This window comes from Cupressus sempervirens, chromosome 5 (assembly GCF_028749045.1).
Source record: "Cupressus sempervirens isolate cs-2001-9-10 chromosome 5, ASM2874904v1, whole genome shotgun sequence".
NCBI lineage: Eukaryota > Viridiplantae > Streptophyta > Pinopsida > Cupressales > Cupressaceae > Cupressus > Cupressus sempervirens.
Genome location: NC_143122.1, coordinates 969,245,851 through 969,264,348, shown reverse-complemented (window position 1 = coordinate 969,264,348; position 18,498 = coordinate 969,245,851). Strand labels below are relative to the sequence as shown.

At 36.2% G+C, this 18,498-nt stretch overlaps 1 protein-coding gene across 1 annotated transcript in view; it reads right to left on the bottom strand.

Annotated features, from left to right (window-relative positions):
* LOC149559178 (WD repeat protein) overlaps positions 1 to 18,498 on the bottom strand; it is a 126,603-nt gene that overhangs the window by 90,754 nt on the left and 17,351 nt on the right. Inside the window, exon 3 of the mRNA XM_089833092.1 lies at positions 7,683 to 7,745. Coding sequence (XP_089689218.1) covers positions 7,683 to 7,745 — 63 coding nt within the window. The remainder of the gene's footprint in view (positions 1 to 7,682; positions 7,746 to 18,498) is intronic.

Sequence of the window (18,498 nt, the reverse complement as noted above, 5' to 3'; positions counted from 1 at the left end):
CTGACAAGTGTTTTCACTCAAAAAAGTCACATTTTGAGCACAAATACAAAGCTTTTTGGGGTGTTTTGCAAAGTGGTGAATTTGGGAGTGTAAGCACTTCGATAGACATATGTTTTTGGTCAAAAACAGCCCATCTAGGGCACGTTTTCTACCAAAAATGTAATGCTCCCTTCATAAAATAAATAAATAATCAAATCATGGTTTATGGGCTGATTGATTTAGTATATCTCGAACCCATTTTTATTTAACTATTTCCGTAGGTGTTGTCGCCGGCTATCTTTGTAAACCCTCGGGAGTTCCTCCGAAGGGTATTTAAGCACGGCATGTAGGTAGTAGTGGGCATGCGATTTGGATTATGTTTTCTTATATTGCAAATTCCAGTTGGGATTCTCTATTGCTCGCCATTTTGAAAGTGAAAGATCGGTGGGATTCAACCCTCACCCTATTCCATCTCTATACTAATTCCTCGGATCTAGCAAATCGGCGCACCATCTATGTTTGCAAATACATATATCTATATATCTAGGATTGGATTACAAATACTTGTACTAGCATTAATTGGCATGTCTGGCAAATATATTCACATTATTCTAGCATCTCAAATTGTGGATCAATATATGGCGAAACAACCCTCAATCATCGTCCTCCCTCCTACCAAGACCCAAAGCACCCTGACGACACTCACTCCTAGCAAACTATGACTTTCGTAACCACCGTACAGCCTAACTGCAACTCTTGGACCGTATGGCCTAACTGTACATGCTCTTGTCGTATGGATACCGCCAACCCATCTTTGTCATACGGGCATCCCTCTCAGGTCGTACGGCCAACTTGTTCTTCCTGATCCTACTGTACGGTCTACCTAAACATAACTATACAGCCAATTTCGTGTTTTTCTCAAACTTGCTTCCGAGTTTGGGTACTAAACAAGTGAAGTCAGGAACAGAACATTATAAAAAATGGCTCATCTATCAACGTTTTCTACATTCAAATCCTTCCAAGGAGCTTGTTAGGGTATGTATTGTTATTTCCAGCTTTTCATCATTTTCAAGCCAAGAAATATGCCCTAGACATTATTTTTATTATCAAATGTCAATGCAAAATACTATTTATTATCAAATGTTTTTCCGTACACAGCAATGATATTACATACAATGATAATGATGCCAAAATACGTAAGTGTCCACAATATTTATAATGTCCGAAACAATGCCAATGAAACGACACAACCATCGCCACACCGGTAACTGTCTAACTAGCCATTTTGCCGGACAACACCTATCTCAAATACTTTACTTACACTTTAATATATATCAAATAATATATGTATTCATTTAGGCCTGCTTTGTATATATAAATATTCTTTTGACTTTCAATCTCCTCTTATCTTTTCTTCACTCTCCCATTTCTATCTCACCGCTACTTCTCATATTACCATTTTGACATTTTGTTCCATCTGCTGACACACTTTCTTATTTTCTATGTATATTTTTCTTATTTTTCTGCTCTTTTCATTCACTTATTCTCCATTCCTTGCACACTTCAATCCACTTATTTACTTTCTTTTATACCTTTAATGCAACCTTTCATATACAGGTTGTGGCTTTTCTTAATCTTAATCGCACTCTTTTATTTCAAATAATTTTATTATAATCACAACTTTATGTATATCTTTATTTATTTTAATATAAATCTTCTAATTATTGAAATGTTTTTATATTCCAATGTTTATACACATCATCCCGATAGCACAACTTATATGACATGACATGTTTCACTGGTAAACACCCGAACGTGTACTTTAATCTAAAGTTGTTCTTGGTACTTTAATCACTGTTGATACTAGGTATGTGATTCTCACAAAGTAGATATCTTAAATACGATCACAACTTTTATTATTCCATACACCCAATGATTTGGTCCAATACATACCATTCCTTCTAAAAATTGGATATTCGTGTTTGTTTGAACATCATTATCCTCTTTGTATTATTATTGCTCGCTTTATTTATTTATAGAGTCCGCATATAACCATTTTTTTGTACACAATATATAAATCACATTTTTGTTGACTTTATCGGCCCTTTGCTTGTTTTGTTGCTCCTTATCTATGCCCAATAGACACTCTAATTATCGGCAACCTCCAGTATGCCTTTACTATGATGTCCAATACAGTTGCCTTATTGAGCTGTAATTCAATCTCGTTGCTAAACAAACTTACATGAACATAACATAGATGCTGAAATGGTTTAGGTGAGAGCACCTAGTACTTGAACACCTTAACTTTGCACTTATCAAAATCTTATGTGAAAAATTCACATCACTCCCAATTTTTTACCGTAGCTCACTTGGTGAGTTGTCTACTTATAACTAAGGTTTCAAGTCCACATCACCCATTATGATGCCACATCAGCATGCTTTTTGCCAAGCTATCCAAAACAACCAAAATAAAAAGAGAGACCAATGGTCGTGCATAAAGGGTACCCATACTTGCACAGCTGATGTGGCATCACATCATTGGTTAATTTTTATAACTAAGGGTACATTTTATTCAATTTTGGGTAGTCACCATTGTACTAACAACATTAAAGGCACAAGTATTGGTACAATGTTGTGAAAAAAATTGGGCATTAAGTCAATAAGTGTATATGTATCAAGTCAACAACTCTTATCACAACGATTGGAATACATTCAAGTACTGGGTCCTCTCCCCTAGTCGTCATCGTTTGTGATTGCTTCTCATTAAATCATATATCCTTATTTTGATCTTTCTTCTTACAATATTATATTAATAACTTCATAGCACCGCTGGAATATTGAAGATGCACTATTTCATTCATAGGTTTACACTATAGCACAGTTTATTATCACTGCTTCAAACAATTACTGCTGTGTATACTTTTGTATTTGGCAATGATGCAATACAAATATTGTGTCTACTATTATAGTTGAATTTTGCAAAGTTCACCCTTTGTATTTGTTACTGCGCGGTATTATGTCACTGCATAGTATATTATTCAAAAGTCTTCTAAAATATCATATACTTGGTATTCTCTTAAGCTTAAGATATTCTCCAAGAAATACCAACTTCCAACCAAGCCCCATTAATAGGTTTGTTGCTTGTGTATGCATATTGTCCAAATATGGATGTTGTTTGTTGATCGAACATGTTTGAACGCTGCTAGGTCACTTACTCCATATGTTCTGTCAAACATAGCCGCCATTTATTCACTGGCTTTAATCACAAACAAGATTTCCTTATATGCCATCATTGTCTCCTCCAGATATGTTTGAATATAAAGGATTTTATATTTTCATAACTTATCACAAAAATATTCATCTGCTGAAACAAATCCCTGTTGACTTGAAACTCCCAATGCCATGTATGCATTTGACCGTTCACGTCACGCTATGCACATATCTTTAATCAGGTTTAACATTGTCATTACAAAATAACTGTAGTATGCTTTGTAGTTCCGACTCCCAACATATCATATATCCTGCTTTACACAGTATTTGATTCTTATTGACCTAGGCAACATTTCATGCTTGTATATCTATCACTGTACTCCAAGACTCAACAGCAACATCCCAATGAGGTGATAAGGATTGCAACATCGTCTGATACAAATGGCATACCAAGCTACTCCCAATGACTTGTTATTGCTATGCATGTGAACATTGCATGTATCCACTTCAAGTCTCCATACAATCACCTTTTTTATTTGTTCTTCTGCCTCCATTCACTAAAAGAAATAAATCATGTTGATTGTCAAAAATGCTACTTCAGACTTGCATACATAAATCATCAAGATGGCAGTCATCACTTCATACATATAGTAGTATCTATTGGGATTCTATTATATTTTTCTTATTTATAACATCATCTCTCTATATTGACATCAATGACAACTTCATGCCTTTGATTCCAACAATCTTCTGAAAGACTTTATCATCGATGACAATACTTCCATCAGCTGTATGGCTAAGGAAACTTCTTGTAGCATTTTTTGCTCAATCCTTGGATCCTACTATCACCCATTATGACAATTACACTTGAATAAAGTTGTCAGTGAATCTTGTGTTCCATAAAAAATCAAAGCATATAGAGGTTCCTTATCACAATGTTAGAGAGATGGTAGAAAGAAATGTGAAATATGTTAGTACAAGTGAACAGACAAAAAAACATTCTAACCAAGCCTCTCTCCAAGAAAACGGTTGAACACTTTCAGGATAAACTTGGTATGGTTGAAAATGTAACTTAATTTGAGATTGAATCTCAATTATTTAAGTCCATTGTACTAATATTTCTAAAGATGTTTAAAGTGTAAACTCTTTTATTGTTATGTGTGTGACTCAATAACTACATGGGCCCTTGTGAACATCCTTGAATGGTGACGACTTTTCAATGATGAACACTTGTATTTGGCTGATATTGTAAGGTGGCGACTTTACAATGATTGACCTCACTATCATGATGGATATCATGAGACTCAATATCCATGGACATGTCATGATAGTTAATATCTCTTAAGACATTATGGTGGATATCATGAGACTTGATATCAATGGATAAACCATAATGATATTCCTGAGATAGTCATGGTGGATATTAAGTGACTTTATATCCGTGGATATTCCATGATCTGATATCCTTAGGTAGGTATCATGTAGCGTGATGCTGGTGCACATACCAGAGTTATGGATATATCTTTAGGACTCGTGGTGAATATCATGTGACTTGATTTTCGTGGACATGTCACTACTCCAGATATCATGGTGAGGTGATATCTTTCTTCTACACAATAAATGGATCTATCGTGTTTCATTTCTGGGATAGAATTAATCCTCCCTAGCTAAGAGGGAGTGTTAATGCATTGTAGCTTCAGTCAGATTATTCTTACTGATGAAATCAAAAGCTCAACTGGCCCATCAGCCTTAAGCATTTGATATCTATCCCTCACAAGATACAAATCTGATTATTTGTTTTAATTATGTTAATAATAAATTAATTAAGCATGATTATAAATTAATGATCATGTGTGTGTGTGTGTGTATATATATTATGGTTAATAATATTAATCATGATTAAGATCAATATTGAGTATAGATATTAATTAAATATTACATGGCAAACTTAGTTGATCTTATTACTAAATGATCATTATGTAGTATAGTATGAACTGGCATCATTAATCAGGCCGAACATGATCCGGTCATAACACGTCTCACATAGAGACATGCCTCACATAGAGACATGTTCCACATAGAGGCATGCCATACAGGAGACATGTCTCCTCACAACATACATTTATGAAGATCAATCAGGACCTTGCAAGTGTACAGGAACACATTAGTGCAAAAATAAAGTATCATTACAGCAATTCATACTATCTCAAATAGCATCATTAATAAGCAAACTGGATTTCCATTAGAGATTGATACCAGCAAATTGATCCAAGCAATAAGAATATATTCAGATTGAGCATAATCCTATTGAGTAAAATTAAATCAGGCAACGTGATTCATTAAGATCATATTACGTCGGTCTAATTATAGATTGATATGAAATCGAGATTGAGATTAGATCTCTCAAATTTATATTTGCACTAATATTAGAACCGATTGATATTAAATAGTGATTGGTATAAAAGAATCATCATTGTGTTAGTAAAGAATTATACCATCAACATTGAAGATACATACATAGATCTGAGATTAAAATAAAATTACTTCTACATACAAATCTGATCAAACATTAGCATTATATATGATGGAAATCAATATATGTTCTACAATTTCAGTGTATTTGTATGTTTTCTAGGAATATTTTAAGAAATTATATATTTCCAAATGTTTGATAAATTTGCCCGTGCTATTTTTAATTATTTCCCAAGTATTTCATCAAGTCCCGAGAATCTAAAAAATTTGGGCCAGTCAAGTCATTGTTGAGTCCAAGTTTTTAAAAAAATTGAGTCAGCAAAGAAAATCTTGAGCCCAAACTTTTTAACTATGGTTGACACCCATTTTTCCTCCAACACAATAATTTTGAGATGACTTGTGAAGGTTCAAAAGACACTTTCTAACATGGTCATCAATCTCAATTGATCCAAATATTCATCACCAACCATCAAATGCCACAGGCCATATTCAAAACAATTTTAAATTGGAAAAATTGAAGGTAAGCAAAGCATATAAAATTTTATTTTTCCCTTAAGTTGCCTCAACTCAAGGGAAACATAAAATATATGATAACATCAACTCAATGACTGATATAATAAAGAAAACCATTAATGCATAACAAAGATTTCCTTCAAATAGTTGTACACAAAAATGAAAAAGATGGGACAAAACAACCACCTATCACATCTTCTTGCCCTTGCATTGAGTCCAAAATGCTTTAGTGCTGAAAGCCTTTAAGTGCCAACAAGAATCACCTCATATGGAGATTTTGAATTTATCGAAGGCCACAAGATAGCATTTAGTAGACTTCTCTTAATCTCTGATTTGCAAGATGTGGTCACCATTGAGTTCATTGATTTGTACACTCCAATGGTCAAGTCTTGGAGCTTTCCGTGACAAGTTCAAGAAGGATGCTCACAACCAATGACATTACCATGGCCACAAATTTACCACCTACAAACTCTTTTGATCAGAGTTTTTTTTTTTTTTTGCAAGTAATTCTTGTGAATTTCATCTTGATTATAAAACAAAATTTTAAAAAGACTAATATAATTTTGAATTTGAAGCTTCCTTTTCTATTTTAAATTATCTAGCGATCTAGCATTTCTCATTATTGAATAGACTGCTAGTTCATCTGCAACCATGCAGAATTAGAATGTATACTCAACCTACTGTAAAAAGTGCAGGTTAAATTAGTTAATGTATGCACATTCTACTTTGCACCTCCTTCTGCAGTAACAACATGGCTACATGGAAAACGGCACAAGTTTGTGGGATATATCGCCAAAGCATGTTGAATTGGGTGCTTCCACTTTCCAATATACTACATTGGAGGAGCTAGATAACCAACACACTTCTAATGTGAGTGCCCAAGGGCACTATGTATGGTTCTTTAAATCTTCTTACTTCATCTAATGTCATTGATTATGATGTTTTTGAAGGTCCATATGATATCGCAAACCTGATTCTTGAACTTGAGACTGTTAATTTAATATTGAAGCTTGATCAATGAATATTTTATAATATTATACTTATCATGACATTTGAATTGATTGTGGTTTTATTTAATTGAAAATTACATATGATGCCATGCAGTACTATGAAGTGAATTCATACTGTTTAGCCGCGAATTATTTCTATCATGGCATTCAGGTTTCTGGTGATTTCAAAAATTACATGATGCTATGTGGTATTCTGAACATAATCCTTTCTTTTAGGCTACAAATGTATTGTACAGAATGAATCTGAACTCAAAAATAAATTTCACCAGACCCACAAACTGAAACCTCTGAACCCAAACCAAGATTGGAACTAGAAGTAGAACCAGCATTATAAACTTGTTTCCAATAAACTCCAATCTCAATAATTAATGCATGAAAGACAAATCTTCCAATCTATAAAGTTTATTTAAAACCAACAAACCTTTCTTCTAATAACTCTAAAGAGGGTGTCATACAATACACTAGAACAACTTGACTTGGTAAGAGATGATAACTTACTTTGAGCGTAACAAGTAAAGTAATTGATGCCTTCGCTCCTCTGAAATGTCCCCAAGTTTCTTCCTGAATATGAGCATTCAAGTAATTGGATGTTAGAAAACCAGAAGGTATAAAGGAAATTTCTCAAAGGGAAAATTTGTGGTTTTGAAGTAAATTGTTTAGAGAATTCTGCTGGAGCTGAATTGAGATCAATGATCTATCCACTACTCAGTTAACATCTCCATATTCTGAACAAATCAATGCACAAAGCATTGATCGAGATGCAACTGTGCTCAATTGACTTTTATGTGCCAACATTTTAAACTAATTTCAAAAGCCCTCTTCAAAGACAAATCGGATCGTATGATAAAATGGGTCCGAGTATTAAGTTAAACATATAAAAGTTTTTAACTGTTCTTCACAACTTAAAATATAAAGTCGGCCAAAATTATTACTACTAATCACCATGTATTAATGTGGATATCCACATCAGTACTACTAGTTGTCTATTCCGATTATTGCTATGGCTATTGTTATTATAATAAATATTCTAATTGAATCCATTGTCATTATTATTTGTATTCATTATAATAAATATTCTAATTGAATCCATTGTCATTACTATTTGTATTCATTGTTTAGGCTCTGGATAATGGGGTTTCAATTTTAATAATGTGTAGTGAAATAATCTATTATCATTCCAATTTTATATCAACTTTGATAGCCCTACATGTTACTTGAATGAGAATTAATTTGTCCCAGAAGTTTCATCAGCTAAAAATCAATCTAAAATGTAGATCAAGGTCCAAGAAGTTCCCTTGACTAGGATTAAGATTAAGATCCATAGACCACAAACAAGATACAAGTTACCATGACTTAGTCTCCAATCAAGTAAAGGCTTCACAGACCTCCACTAGTCCTTCAATCAATCAAAGGCCCACAAATTCAGTCGATCAAGCCTTGAATTAAATCAGAGGGTACGGCAATGCTTCTGAATAACAATTCTCATTTTGGGCAAGTCAAATTTTGGTTGACAATAATTTTATTGAAGTCAACAATAGTAATGAGAGTCAAGCATGAGCATAATGGTCAAGATTAACTTGGGTGGCCAATTATCTTTAGTTCTAATGAAACAAGAAGTTGTCAAATAAAAGCAAAAGACAATCAATCCTCTAAGCTCCAGTGTTTTCTCTTGCACTTTATTGGTCAAAGAGAGACAAAATGGATTCAATGGTGAAATTATTGAAGTTTTGTCATTGTATTTAATATTTATGGGTAAATAATGATTAAAAGTTGGGCTGATATGGAAAAAATCATTGTTCTTTTTTAAATGGAAAAGCTACTAGATGGGATCTTTTTACTCAAAAAGACTTACACGCGTACCTCACCCCCACCTGTAGACCTAGGAAAGTTTGAACCGGTTCGAAGTTCGGGTCTGGTTCGAACTTGGTTTGACTAGGGTGCGATTTTTGCACTCCCGGTTCGATCTAGTTCGAACTGGGTTCAAACTTGAGTGAACCACCTTGAAATTTTCGAACCCGGTTTGAACCTACAGCACTTCTAAGTCATAATGAACTGTTTATCATTTTTTCAATATTAAATACTGCATTATAAACACATTTCATGGTAATCCATATCCAATGACACCCCAAGGTTTTGTTGTGAAGTTTTCACATCATCGCCCCAAAATTTTTGGGGACCCCCATTTTCTTGATTGCCTTGGCAAAAATTTTTGAAGTTGTCCAAAAACTTCCGATTTTAGAAAATTTTACGCTTTGGTCGGCTTCATGCTAGGAGGGATGTGGTTGGATTTCTTTCTTCACCTGGTCTTAATTTGATTTTCTGGAACTGGTAATTTTATCCTTAGGCCAAACAAATTTCAAGGACAACATTTTCTCAATAGTTACAACAATATTTGGCAGGGTAAAGTTACAAATTTTTGGGACTCAGAAAATTTATTTTGAAAAATTGGATGTAATTGTATAATCTGGACCATTTTCAAAATAAAGTTTTTTTTTTTTTTAGGTTTAATTGTTTCGGAAACTTTTTTATTTTTGGTGAAAAATTAATTTTGTGATGGTGAAATTTGAAAATCGATTTTGGATGCAAAAAAAAAAAATTTAAATGATTTATTTTCGGTTAGAAATCAAATTTGCATTGTAAAATCGAAAATGGATTAAATTGCAAAATTTTGCATTAAATTGGCTAAAATTGCCTTGAAATTTTTTTAAATATTAAAAAATATTGGTAAATTAAAAGTTGAAAATTGATTTTGGCTTGCCAAATCCGATTTTAAATGATATTTAATTACCTGAGACGCTATTAAATTAAAAAAAATTAATGTCTCCAAGGCTTTCTTAATTTTATTTTGCAATTTTGGTCCTAACAGGCAATTAAAAATGTAAATTTCACTAAGGCAAAATTAATTTTCTAGCTTGGCATTTAAATTTGGACTATGAATGGTGGCCTAATTTAATTTTTTGTCTCTCCCAGGGCTAGTCGGCCAGCTTGGAGGAGTGTGTGAAGTTTGGTATAAAAGGGCTTCTCCCCTCTTTCATTTCTCATTCCATCAAGCCTTCCTTTCTTGCCTTGGCGATTTTGCAAGCAGCCTTCTACTTGGCGATTTTGGAGCAGATTTCTCTACTTGGCGATTCTTGGCAAGGGGCAGATTTTTCTTGTGTTTGGCGATTTTTCCTTGGAAAAGCAGCTCTCTAAATTCGTGATTTTTCTCTTGGAGGGCAAATTCAACCTTGGAAGAATTGTTTTTGGGAAGCATTTTCTAAATTGGCGATTTTATTAAGGCAGATCTGTACTTCCTCTTGACTTGGCGATTTGGTGGAGGTCTAATTTTCTTGCAATGGACTACGATTTTATACCAGATTTGGGCATTATTCTTTGGTAGAGGATGCTTGATTGAAGTCTGATTTTTTGGCAAGGTGTGGACAATTTCCAAGAGATTAAAATTCTGATTTTGCAAGTAGGCTTGAATTTTTTAACATCTGATCCGAACTTCAAAAGAAGACCCAGCTATTGGTAGAGGTATATTCAATTCATTTTTAGAGTTGAAGGTGGTTAAGCGGATTTCACTCCTTGTTCTTGTTTGGTTTCATTTCCCTTATGTTCTTCTTGCATTCATCATCCACCACTTCATCATCCCATCTATAGGTTGGAGATTGGAGAGATAAGTGTAGATTCCATGATAGGACATTTGGCGAGGCAGAAATAAGCTAGACCACCCTAGGAATGAAGTTGGGAGATATGAGTGTGGTCCATCCTAAAGCAACGAAGAGGTAGAAATAAGTGGTAGCCCCACCCCTAGGTTGAAGGTTGGAGATTGATAAGTGTAGTGATAGGAATTGGCGAGGCAGAAATAAGTTAGAATCCATCGATAAAAAGAAGGTTGGAGATCAATAAGCGTAGTCTATCTCACCTAGAACGAAGGGGTAGAAATAAGTGTTTAGGATAGTAGATGCTAGTGCAAGCAAGAACCCTAAGAGGACGAATACTAAGAAAGACAAAGAGGACATGATGCCCAAGATCACCTTCTTCTCAAAAGTGAGGAGAACAACCGATAACAATATCGGTACAATAAACATGATGCAACTAAAGGGCAGACTAAAGGCAAGACAATCTCCCATGGCAAAGAAGATTTACAAAAGTGGAATTGTACACGCAGCGGCCTTCCCTCCTACCTTGCCTTGTCCAGAATTGGTAATGGAATGTTCATCCCGGTTTGATTTGGTTAGTAAGTCCATCATTTTTGATGAAGGGAAAAGTGTTAGCCAACATCAGTGGACAAGTGATCGAAGAAGCATTCAATATCCCCCAGTACAAAGGCATGACAGTGGTAATGATGGATCAGGTGGCCAAGTCATCTCAGGATAATCAAGAGGCTTTCTTCATTCATCTAAAGCAGGATTGGCTACACGAAGGCAAGAAAGGAGTTACCAGATCATCAAGGCTCACCGTATCAGACTTCAAATTGGAGTATGGCGACCTCATTGTGCTTCTCAGCCAGATCATGGGCCTAGCTCAAGGTATGCAATTCGAAAACTGGATGTACTTCTATATTGATAAAATTGAAAAAGGAAAAAGAAGATTTGATTGGGCTAGGATCATAAGCGAGAATCTAGAATTGCAACTTAGAACCATGCAAAATCAAAAGCAATTCTATATGGCACCCTATCTGTTCTATTTGATTGCTAGATTGTATGAGAATCCTAGACTTAAGGCCTTAGGAGAGATTGGTAATGGGCCGAGGCAATATTTGGTGCATGAATGTTATCCACAGCTTCATTTGCACAACAACAAAGACTATAAGATGTTTTCTAACACCTTTGCCATGAAGACAGTAAGGGTATTACAAGGGACACCTACTAAGAGGTTTTCATCAGAGGCAGAAGCAAAGATTAAGAAATATGGGAGTTGGTTTATCCAATTTCCACAATTCACTTATATTCGTGTAGCAGGAAGCATAGTATGTCCCAAGAGACTTCCAAAGTACCCACCCGACAAGGTAGTTTTGACAGAGTTGGCTAGGCAACTTGAGCATTATGACAGAATGATGAAACTCAAAGGTGAGACAGGCATTCCCTTCTCATTTGGAATTGGCAATGATAGTTGTCCCAATCCTGTCGCCTTTGCAGCTGCGGAGAAAGAATTGGAATGGTATCATCTAGCATGGTATAGAGCAAGGCAAGGATTTGATCCTAACGGTCTTATCAAGGCATCTTATGGAATTACATTCAAACATGTCCCTACTATAGAAGATTTATGGGCCAATGCACGAAATGACTTTCACGTGAGAAAGCTAGCTTTCTCAACATTGTCAGTGAACATGATAGGGCAATCAGATGGAGAGGCCTTTATATTCCCGATCAACTGGAGGATGATGAAAATGTGTTGCAAGAAGATTATAACACAGTGGAGGGAACAGAGTTGAATCCAATGGATTGGAACGATCATCAAGATCCTTCCTTGGAGGCAATTACAAGGGCAGTTTATTTGCACACCAAGTCGTGGTACAACGGGAAGTTGAAGAAATTACAAAGTCAAAGGGTACACCTTACTTATGAGAAGGTGAAGCCAAAGGAAGGTCCAACCGAATCAATCGGATAGAAGGGTGAAGGAGGTAGCCAGCAGCAAGAAACAGTTAGAGGCAAGAAGAGAGTTTTGGAGGTTGAGATAAGTAAAGAACATTCAAAACCTCCAGTAAAGAGACAGAATGCAGTGCCATCAAGGGAAAGTATAATTGAGGCTAGAGGTCAAGAAGATAAGAAGATAACACAAGTGAACAAAGGACCGCGGTAGAGGTGAGCTTTGATTCATAATCAAGTGGTTACAGTGACAGCACCGAGTACTCTCCTCTCTCAGAGAATCAGCATGGAGATGATATGGCAGTTACTAGTGGAGAAGAAGATGGGCCGATTGATATCAAGGAAATAAGTCAAGCACCCGAGGCCGTTGGTGATGCTTTGCTAATTGAACCAAATCCAAATTTGGGGAGATGCACCACACCACTATGGTTAAGGCAAATGCTTATGCCAAGAGGCAAGGTAGTAACTACCCGAACAGTTGAAGACATCCAAGGATTAATGGAAAAGGGTGATAGCGAGAAGCAGAAACAAATGGCAAAAACGGTGGCAAAGGTGATTAGAAGCGACAGTGATGGTCACCGAAAGGTTCAAATTGTTGTACCGAAGGTTAACAAGGCATTGGATGAAATTGCAGCTCAAGAATATGAAATAGTAGAGCATAACTTGGGAAGAAACACAGATGACATGAAATGTGAGGAGATCCAGGAGGGTATAGTTTCAATCAGAGTAAGGTTGAGGAAGGCAAATGAAAGGATCATAAAGTTGGAGGTCGAGAATAAGTATTGGAGAGATTGTCAGCCTATCCAACAATTGCACTAGGCAGCCCTTCCTCAAGACAACGGGAGAAACATAGAAGAGATATCAGCTCAGCTGCATGAAGTCAAGGATTGGATCCATGATACAATCCAAGACGGGCGAAACTTTTTGCCTTCCTTTGTCTCGACATTCAGGTCATTAGTGGCCATTAGAAATAAATTCAAAACATTTGAAGGTGAATGGAAGGATTTCCTTCCAGTCAAGGATTTAGCTATTCCCAGGCTACAAGCATTCATTGGGCTACCAAAGAAATATTTGGAAAGGGCCAAGCTGATTGATTAAGGAGGATTGAGTACGGTGGAGTCTTGGTTGCTGCCTTGACTATCAGATTGAGAATACTCGAAGAGGTACAGAGTGAGATTGCACAGCACAGCCCAGGCATTGACACTTCCATTTCAACCATGATGAGCAACTTTGGGGCTACGCTTGATTTTGAAAATATCAAAGAGGAGAACATCAATAAGACAGAATTCAAATCGAGATTGGATGAGTTGGGGAAGGTTGCCATCAAGAAGAAACATTTGGGCACCCTTGCCTCCCTCAATGCCTTTATTGAATATGCATAAGAGTATGAGAAGGACCATGAGAAGACACTGCAAGCAACAAGCAGCATGATGAATTCAACTGAGCTCAAGATAAAACACACACCTTGTCCTCCCATGAAGGAAGTCAATGACAAGCTAGCCGAGTTCATTACTTTGGCTAAAAAGATGAAAGAGAAGGGTAAAACTATATTAGAAGATCACTTGATGTAAGCCCAAGTGGCAATTTTTCTTTCTTCTAGGATGGGTAGGTGTCTGATTCTGATTGGCCACCATTTTGGTGTCTTCTCATTGGTTGCCACTTTTCCTTTTTTTCATTGGTCCATTGATGAGGTGGCATCTTCTCATTAGCCGATGGGGTGGCAACCCTAATGAGGGGTTCTAGGATCCAATCTGGATCGTCGATTTTGCCTCTTAATCTCTACCGTTGGTTGTAATTTTGGCCTCTATATAAGGCCATTTGCTCTCATTTGTAAAGGGTTGAAGAAAATTGTTGCTCAAGATAATGCCAAAATCGCTTTTCTTTCTCATTGTTGTGACTTGCACAGTGATTAAGAACTTTTGGTATTGTTGCATGGTTTCTACTTCCAATAGTTAGAATAAGATTTTCTTTGAAGTTGTTAAAAAATAGATTTCATTTCAAGTTAAGTAGAGAGAAAAGTGGATAGATAGTTGCATGGTAGTATTAGTGGATGTTTGATAGGGATCTATAACTAGGCCACTAGTATCCTAGCAACTTGTTGGGAAGCCTTGTGTGGTAAACTTGTTCTTTTCCTTTGAATCATTGCATCTATGGAGGTGGAGCCATCGGTTAGCTTTCATTAGATTCAATCCCCGTCTATTTGCTAATCTTTCCATTCATAGGAGTAGGAGTAGAATAGCAAGTAGTATAGTATTTGGAGTTTTGAAGAAGAGGGTTAGGAAGGCGTAAGTCATTAGAACATTCACCCTCCATTACCATCACCATCACCATCACCATCTTCATCAACTTCATCTAGAACTCATACAAGACCATCGTAACCATCATCCCACCAAAAGTCCAAGTTGTCCTCAAACAAATAGTGTAAGGCCACCTACGTGATTACCAACAAATCACATCGATATACTGAGTTAGCATCCACAGGTGTAAGGAACATTGGAGTTTTGCTTATGTCTGCATGAGTATTAACTTTTCAAGAGAGGAATTGAAGATTTGATATTCTATATCAAGTGTTCGATTGCTATATGTTATGTAGCGCTACAAAACCGACACTCAACAAGTTTGAAGTTTCATTCTATAGCATTCCCAAAAACTGATCTTGTCCTCTGAATTTGCGATCTCTTCTAGTTATAAACAGGATCGTCAACTGACATATAAGCAAAGTCAACCCACAAAATATAAGCTTGCATTCCCATATGACACATGGCTTCTTCTTTTTGCAAGCACAATTGTTAAGTAGTTCAAGAGATATGTTGCATGGGCCTTGTGGAATTATGTAATGAATCCATCAAGAAATTGAAGGCTCTACCTTTATAAACTATATCAAGTTCTTGGCCAATAAGGTCAATTTGAATAGGAAGGTATATTACATAATTGAAGGTAAGGTAACTTGCCTAAAATCCAGTCAAACAATGATGTTGATGAAGCTTAAATGGCTTTTTAAACCTAGATGCTTTAAACAAATTTTCTCAAGTTTCACCTTGTTCTAAACTGTGCACAGAATATATATTAACAGATATTTTAAATCATTCTTATGAGATTCTATTATTATCGTGAAGGTTTACTTATGAGGTTTGTATATCAAGACTCTCAGTTATTGCCTAACACCCTTAGGTTTCTTCACATTCTGCTATCTGTTTTATACTTCATAGTACACAACTTGCTTCAATATTATATGCAATGCAGCAAGTGTAGATTGGATTTTTATAATAGCTTATGGAACAAGGATCACATTCTAATTTTAACTCATGCTTCATAAAAATGTGTGTATATATATATATATATATAAATTTTTACATGTTTTTGTACTAACGAACCCAAACCCCTTTCCAAAATTTTGTCGAACTTGCGAAACGGTTCTCGAACTTCAAACTTGGAACCGAACCCAAACCAGCAACTTACCAAAAAGATAGTGGTTTAATGCTAATATATTTCCACTATCCCTGAACTTCTAGTCATTGATTTTGGATACGACTATGTAAGTTTTTGCATAAGGTTTCAGATTACACTCCATGATGCATCGTCATGATGAAAGAAAGCACAAGGAGATAGAAAATAGCCTTGGGCGGCTCTATTCCTACCAATGCTACTAGATTGTATCTCCATTATTCTGTCTCCTTCTACTCTCTTTCATCTAGGTGGTGGATCATGGAGTGTGATTCGAAAAGTTGATGCAAAAATTACACACTATTGTATCTAGAAGCAATAACTAGAAGCTAGCGGATTATTTTCTTATTGTTGTAAAGCTAAAGGATGTTGACGAAAATTTTCTTCAATGTCTGCAATGTAATTTGCCTATAGCTTCTCAAACTTCTACAGCTTTTGTTCTAAAATTTAGCCTATGGAGTTGAAAAAACCACAAGCACTTGAACCTATAGTGGTATAGAAGGCTCTTGGAGAATGCAAGCTTTTTTTACTTTTGTCTACTTTATTCTCATTATGTTTCTCCTATCTGTTCCAAGTTTTTTAAGCTTTTGTGTGCTCTATTCTCCTCTCATTTCTCATATTCATTCTCTTTGGGGTTTTGCCTCCTTACATAATTTTTTTTTCCTTTATACATCTCATCCTTATTCGTAAGGGAGATTTTATTTAATGGAAATGAATGCAACTTACAACCTTCACAGTCTCAGCAGACTTATATTACTCTCATCTTATACCATCTAGTAGCATTGGTAGGAATCTGGCTGTCCAAGGCTATTTGCACCTCCACGAAACTCTTTGTTATTATTTATTAACCTGCTTCACTATGAACTTACATAGACTCATTTAGAGACAGAGCAATGTTTAGAAACCCAGACCTCCCAGTATCTCGATAGTGCATATGTTTTGACAAAGGTTAGCATCTTTATTTGTAAAATAAGTGATACTAAAAAATATGGACATCTCTCAAATAGTGCCCATACAACTTAAAAGTCAGGAGTATGCAAGTACTCCAAACCACAGAACAGGTCACCCCCCCTACTACGCCACCAAGAACCACGACTTCCAATGCCTTCCCATGAGGCTATCAGAGTAGGAGACATGGAAGCAACAATAAATGCAATAACAATATGCCACAAAATCGCATCCAATATTATGTAAAGGACCGCCCAATGATACAATGTAGGAGATGCAATGAATCGGGGCACTTCAACATCAAAGTGGCAGAAGCATGTTGTGCCTATGGTGTGGGTCGGGGAACCACGAAGATGCCGATTGCCCAAACGGAAAAGCAGTGAACATGTCGAGAGTAACAAAATCAGAAGAGGAAATAATGGTCATTACTAGACTACAAGCAAAGAAGGCTTCATATCTAGATCCCCGAACTGAAAAAAAAAAGATTGAAGGAGGCACAGATGACATTAGAAGAACAACAACAGAACTCGGAGACAACAAATTTCCCTATATACTTGGCATCAAAGGCCAATATAATAAAGCAAATGCCACAAGCCACTGTACCTATAAGGTTGGCCAACTTGCTAGAAACATCAACCCAATTAATGGGAGGAATTCCTTGGATGGAAGAAAATAATACCGGCTGAGTAGATAAACTCATGGAAGAAGTCAACAGAAATACTCCACGAAGGGAACCGCCAACCCCAGATCCAATGTTGTTCACGGTGGAGATAGGAAGGACCCCTATCGTAGTGGAAATGGAGACTATGGGCTCACTAATACTATTGTATTAGGAGGGTCAAGAGTCAACGTACTTCCCAAAGAGACGTGGAAAGCTCCGGGCAAACCAACACTGTGGTCGCCTACCTTTGATCTTATGAGAGCTGACCAAAATGACATATAACCACTTAGCACGCTCGTGGCTCAAAAAAGTAACAGTGGGAACACAATAATTCTTCCTAGACTTTGTAGTCATCAACCTGGAAAAGAAGGGGTACACAACTCTACTTGCCAAAAAATGGTTGGTCATAGCAAAAGCCAACCATAACTGAAAAAGAACACCCTATCCATGGAAAGTGAGGGCAAAAGATATACCATCGATTTGCAAAGCAAAACAGTGAGCCAAGAGTTTGCATCCAACTCAAAATCTAAAGGAGGGTTGTACAGCATAGTGGCTTGGGAGATAACGATGCGCATTGTTGCAAGGGCATCCTAGGGTAGTTAGCAATCCTAAATGTTGGATGGATTTTGGCTTTGAAGTTTAGGGCTCCGTCACGAAAGGAGTGGTGCTCAGTCATTATTGGTGTAGT